At 48.5% G+C, this 6,412-nt stretch overlaps 1 protein-coding gene across 2 annotated transcripts in view; it reads left to right on the top strand.

Annotated features, from left to right (window-relative positions):
• rab40b (RAB40B, member RAS oncogene family) overlaps positions 1-6,018 on the top strand; it is a 20,995-nt gene extending 14,977 nt beyond the window's left edge. For both annotated transcript variants that reach the window (XM_062531161.1, XM_062531160.1), the window contains 2 exons: positions 782-1,004; positions 4,825-6,018. In XM_062531161.1, the coding sequence (XP_062387145.1) occupies positions 782-1,004; positions 4,825-5,111 (510 nt within the window). In that variant the 3' untranslated portion in view covers positions 5,112-6,018. The remainder of the gene's footprint in view (positions 1-781; positions 1,005-4,824) is intronic.
• Positions 6,019-6,412: the final 394 nt, after the last annotated feature.

Below are 6,412 nucleotides of genomic sequence, written 5' to 3'. Positions count from 1 at the left end.
CTCATAGACATTACATTACATTACATTACATTACATGAAACCACATAGAAATGACTGAAACTTCTTAGAAATGTATCACTGGAGCCACATACAGAAGATTAGATATGAGAGATATGACTGAAACCTCACGGAGATACAGTACATTACTGAAGCCTCCTGCACTGAAACTACAGAGAACTGCATACAAAACTGAACATCAGTGAAATGCATACAAAACTGTGACTTGCACCTCAGACAAAGATGTTTTTCTTTCCCTCACCACTGACCTCTAATTGCAACTAAAGTTTCACTTCCTGATAATTTTGTCTTTCGTTTTTCATTTCATTTTTCATTTTGAAGTTTCACTTTCTGTTTTTCATTTTTGTATCAGGAAGTTTCACTCTCCGTTTTTCTTTTTGTCTTTCTTATTGCTAGGTTTTTTACTGGTAAATTAATGTTTTAATGTAAACGGTAAACATGCAAACAGTCTGAGCTCTTCCTCTGTGTGTGTGTGGGTGTGTGTGTGTGTCTGTGTGTGTGTGTGTGTGTGTGTGTGTGTCTGTGTGTGTGTGTGTGTGTGTGTGTGTGTGTGTGTGTGTGTGTGTGTGTGTGTGTGTGTGTGTGTGTGTGTGTGCATGTGTGTGTGTGTGTGTGTGTGTGCATGTGTGTGTGTGTGTGTGTGTGTGCGCGTATGTGTGCGCGCATGTGTGTGTGCATGTGTGTGTGTGTGTGTGCATGTGTGTGTGTGTGTGTGTGTGTGCGCGCATGTGTGTGTGTGTGTGTGTGTGTGTGTGCTACCCAGCATGCTCCAGGTGTGCCCAAGATCCTGGTGGGGAACCGCCTGCACCTGGCCTACAAGCGTCAGGTGACCACGGAGCACGCGCAGGTGTACGCCGAGCGGCTGGGCGTGACCTTCTTCGAGGTCAGCCCGCTGTGCAACTTCAACATCACCGAGTCCTTCACGGAGCTGGCGCGCATCGTGCTCACACGCCACGGCATGCAGAGGCTCTGGAGGCCCAGCAAAGGTGAGCTCGCACAGGAGAACCGTCTCTTAACGCTCCCAAGGTCTCCGTAGATAGACCCCAGCAAAGGTGAGCTCGCACAGGATCATCTCTTTATGCTCACAAGGTCTCCGTAGATAGACCCCAGCAAAGGTGAGCTCGCACAGGATCATCTCTTTATGCTTACAAGGTCTCCGTAGATAGACCCCGGCAAAGGTGAGCTCGGACAGGATCATCTCTTTATGCTTACAAGGTCTCCGTAGATAGACCCCGGCAAAGGTGAGCTCGGACAGGATCATCTCTTTATGCTTACAAGGTCTCCGTAGATAGACCCCAGCAAAGGTGAGCTCGCACAGGATCATCTCTTTATGCTTACAAGGTCTCTGTAGATAGACCCCAGCAAAGGTGAGCTCGGACAGGATCATCTCTTTATGCTTACAAGGTCTCCGTAGATAGACCCCAGCAAAGGTGAGCTCGCAGAGGATCATCTCTTTATGCTCACAAGGTCTCCGTAGATAGACCCCAGCAAAGGTGAGCTCGGACAGGAGAACCATCTCGTTACGCTCACAAGGTCTCCGTAGATAGACCCCAGCAAAGGTGAGCTCGGACAGGAGAACCATCTCGTTACGCTCACAAGGTCTCCGTATATAGACCCCAGCAAAGGGGAGCTCGGACAGGAGAAACGTCTCTTAACGCTCCCAAGGTCTCCGTAGATAGACCCCAGCAAAGGTGAGCTCGCACAGGATCATCTCTTTATGCTCACAAGGTCTCCGTAGATAGACCCCAGCAAAGGTGAGCTCGGACAGGAGAACCATCTCGTTACGCTCACAAGGTCTCCGTATATAGACCCCAGCAAAGGGGAGCTCGGACAGGACCATCTCTTTATCAAGGCAAACGAACATCAGACATGGACACACACACATACAACTATTATGCCTAGAAGGTCTCCGTAGATAGACCCCAGCAAAGGTGAGCTCGCACAGGAGAACCATCTCTTTACGCTTACAAGGTCTCCGTAGATAGACCCCAGCAAAGGTGAGCACGGACAGGACCATCTCTTTACGCTTACAAGGTCTCCGTAGATAGACCCCAGCAAAGTTGACCACGGACAGGACCATCTCTTTATGCTTACAAGGTCTCCGTAGATAGACCCCAGCAAAGGTGAGCACGGACAGGACCGTCTCTTTACGCTTACAGGCTTCAGTTACGCACCTGGTGTAACTCCCCTGTTATAAGGCCTCAGCAGATCAGATCAGGCCCCGGTTGTGAATGGTTGGTGGCCCACTGGACCTTATGGAGAATCCAGCCCTGCATACACTCAATCTGATGTGATGAGGGGCAACTCTAGTGGTATATGCTCAATCTGATGTGATGAGGGGCAACTCTAGTGGTATATGCTCAATCTGATGTGATGAGGGGCAACTCTAGTGGTATATGCTCAATCTGATGTGATGAGGGGCAACTCTAGTGGTATATGCTCAATCTGATGTGATGAGGGGCAACTCTAGTGGTATACGCTCAATCTGATGTGATGAGGGGCAACTCTAGTGGTATATGCTCAATCTGATGTGACAAGGGGCAACTCTAGTGGTATATGCTCAATCTGGGGTGGTGAGGGGCAACTCTAGTGGTATATGCTCAGTCTTATGTGGTGAGGGGCAACTCTAGTGGTATATGCTCAGTCTTATGTGGTGAGGGGCAACTCTAGGGGCAATTCAAAGCTTCTCTCATAGTCTCACAGACTCGGCTCAGATATCATTAATATCAGTCAGCACTTTCACACAAACTACACTCAGTATCACACATTCTCACACACTCTCACACCACACACTACACACACACACACACCACATTTTCTCACACACTCTCACACCACACACACTCTCACACACTCTCCCACCACTCTCAATATCACACACTCTCACACACTCTCCCACCACTCTCAATATCACACACTCTCACTCTAGACAGACTGATTCTGATCCTTATTGGATTCTCTTAGTGCTCTCTCACTCTCATTCTATAATTTGCTCTCTCTCTCTCTGTCTCTTTCTCTCTCTCTTTCTCTTTCTCTCTCTCTCCTCTCTCTCTCTCTCTTTCTCTCTTTGTCTCTCTCTCTCTTTCTCTCTCTCTCACTCTCTTTCTCTCTCTCCCTCTCTCTTTCTCTTCTCTCTCTCCTTCTCTCTCTCTTTCTCTCTTTCTCTCTCTCTGTACAGGCTGGTTTCTAGCTCTCCACTCATCTGACAGCTCTCAGGAATCTCACACGGCTCTCAGCAGACTCTCAGCACTCACCCACCCACACACACACACATACACATTCACACACATACGCACACACACACACACACACACACACACACACACACACACACACACACTCACACACACACACACACACACACACACACACACACACACACACACACACACACACACACACACAGACACACATATACACACACACACACACACAGCCTTTACACACAAACACACACACACACACACACACACACAGGTGCATGCACTGCACACCTACACACACACTGCCCATGACCAGTGTCCAGGGATGACCTTATAGGGGACAGCACCACCACACACTGACAAACTGGTTACTGTGTGTGTGTGTGTGTGTGTGTGTGTGTGTGTGTGTGTGCGCGCACGCTCAAGTCTTCTTCTTCAGGCTTGTGTTAATTGTGGCCAGGAGTGTTAGCACACTGCTGAACTATTTGTCTTGAGTTGGAACAGAAACTGCAGATCTACCCTAAAAGGCCGAGCAGGCCGCAGCCAAACTAAAACAAATATTGCCTTTCTCCGCATCACCGACATAGTTTCCAGCACCACCTAGTGGTGGAATGTCAAATCCCACATACCAGCTCTCCTCTGCTCTTGCTCACGTGCTCTCTAGTACATTTGCATTTACTCACAAATCTGATGTTTTATCCAGAGCCACACAGCTAACCACGGTTTCTGTTTGTGTGTGTGTGTGTGTGTGTGTGTGTGTGTGTGTGTGTGTGGGTGTGTGTGTGTGTGTGTGTTGTCTGGGTACAAACTCCAAGACCTGCTCTCACAATTCAGTTATAGTAATGTACTGTTAGTGAAATACCACCTGTTCTGTTTCTCGTCTCCTGGTGTCTCTGGCTATCTGCATTTATATTACAGTTGCCAGCATAAAGTAAATAGTCTTTCAGTCGAAGAATGTTCTTGATTGAGATTGTAAGCACCCGTTCACTCTCTGTTTCTCTCTCCTTTTCATCCTCCCCTCTCTCTCTTCTTCTCTCCTTTTCATCCTCCCCTCCCTCTCTTCTTCTCCATGACCCTGTCTTACCTTTCCAACTATCCAACTTGATTCATCTCTGTCCCCGTCTCTGTTCTTCTCCCCTCTCTCCCTCTTTTTGGCTTTCTCCTCCTCCCTCCATTTCGCTTTCTCTGTCTGATTTATCGTATCATCCTCTTTTGCCCACTCTCTCTCTCCCTCTATCTCTCTCTCTGTCTCCTTTTCCCTCTCTCTCCATATATGTCTCTTCTACCCCTCCCTCCCTCTCTCTCTCCATCTCTATCTCTCTATATACCCCTCCCTCCCCTTCTCTCTCTCTCCATCTCTCTCTCATACCCCTTCTCCCTCTCTCTCTCCATCTCTATCTCTCTATGTCTACCCCTCCCTCTCCTTCTTTCTCTCCATCTCTCTCCCTCTCTATCTCTCTATACCCCTCCCTCCCCTTCTCTCTCTCCATCTCTATCTCTCTATATCTACCCGTCCCTCCCCTTTTCTCTCTCCATCTCTTTCTCTCTATATCTACCCCTCCCTCCCTCCCTCCCTCCTTCTCTCTCTCTCTCTCTGTCTCAGTGTTGAGTCTGCAGGACCTGTGCTGTCGCTCCATCGTGTCCTGCACACCTGTGCACCTGGTGGACAAGCTGCCGCTGCCCTTAGCGCTGAAGAGCCACCTGAAGTCCTTCAGCATGGCCAACGGGCTCAACGCCCGCATGATGCACGGACGCTCCTACTCGCTGCTGCCCGCCGCCGCCGCCGCCGCCACCAAGAAGAGGCCCGGTGCCTCCAAGAAGAACAAGATACTGCGCCCCCAGCTGGCGGCAGCGCACTCCTGCGCCCGCACCAGCTGCAAGATCTCCTAGAGAACCGAGGCACGCGAAGGGGGATAGAGCGCTCGCTTCAGATACACACACACACACACACACATACATGTATACACACACACACACACAGGCACACACACACTCACACACTCAGACTCTCAGCACCAGAGCTAACCGCTGCCCAAAGGAGGCGACACCTGTGCAGCCATACTGATGCTGCTGATGATGGTGCTGGTTGGCCGGGCAGAGGGCCGTATGCCGGAGTGCCCTGGCGTGGAGACGCGCCGACGCTCCAATGTGCCAATGCTCGGAATGGTGTTCAGAAGCTCGGACAGACCCGGGCTGGAGAGTCTTATTGTGAGCTGAATATGCCTGGAGGAGTCAAACGGACTCCTGAAAGAGTTATACTGACTCTATCCTGAAAGAGTCACATCGTGTTGACTCCTGAAAGAGTTATACTGACTCTGTCCTGAAAGAGTTACATAGACTCCTGAAAGAGTTATACCGACTCTATCCTGAAAGAGTTACACTGACTCCTGAAAGAGTTGTGTTGACTCCTGAAAGAGTTACACTGACTCCTGAAAGAGTTGCATTGACTCCTGAAAGAGTTACACTGACTCCTGAAAGAGTTGCGTTGACTCCTGAAAGAGTTATACTGACTAGGGCTGCACGATATTAGGAAAACATGCGATATGCGATAACATCATTGAGTACTGCGATAACGATATACAGTAAGCGTTACTTGAGAATGGCCATTTCACTCACGCTTTGCCTGATTCACGTTCAACGTGAAATGTATTACAGCTGCATTACAACTTACCGCCACTAGGTGGCAGTACAGTCCGCTGTAGCATTGCTACGGTGTGATTGATACTGTAGCCCAGTTCTACTCATTCAATAAGCGGCCAGGAAGCAACCTCTGTGGCCCAGCCCATATAGTAGCCTATATTTCGGAAATGCCAACAGAAATCCCTAGGAGCCTAGTCACCTACAGACTGCAACACTGCAACTCTTTTATTGTTGTGTTTTTTCGGGTGTTTTTCAATTCAGTCTGGCACTCTGAAAATGTTCACAAGGCTCTGCACTTCGAAAAAGACGAGCATGAACTAACAAACTATTTGTCATAGTTCAAAATTGCCATTAACACAAGCAGCAGATTGAAATAACACTTTATGTTTCATTCGAGAGTTTGACAACAGTGAGGATGATTAGCACTATGCAAACAAGTTTTATTGAGTTAGACTGCGTCTCTATAATAGTTCCGTAATCTGACGTAGGCTATTTCCTCATAAATGTAATTCTGTAATTTCTCTTTGGATAGCTATCTATCTATCCAAGGG

The sequence above is a fragment of the Sardina pilchardus genome, chromosome 3, assembly GCF_963854185.1.
Source record: "Sardina pilchardus chromosome 3, fSarPil1.1, whole genome shotgun sequence".
Taxonomy (NCBI): domain Eukaryota; kingdom Metazoa; phylum Chordata; class Actinopteri; order Clupeiformes; family Clupeidae; genus Sardina; species Sardina pilchardus.
The sequence above is the reverse complement of the archived record's forward strand: the minus strand, read 5'-3'. Positions and strand labels throughout refer to the sequence as shown.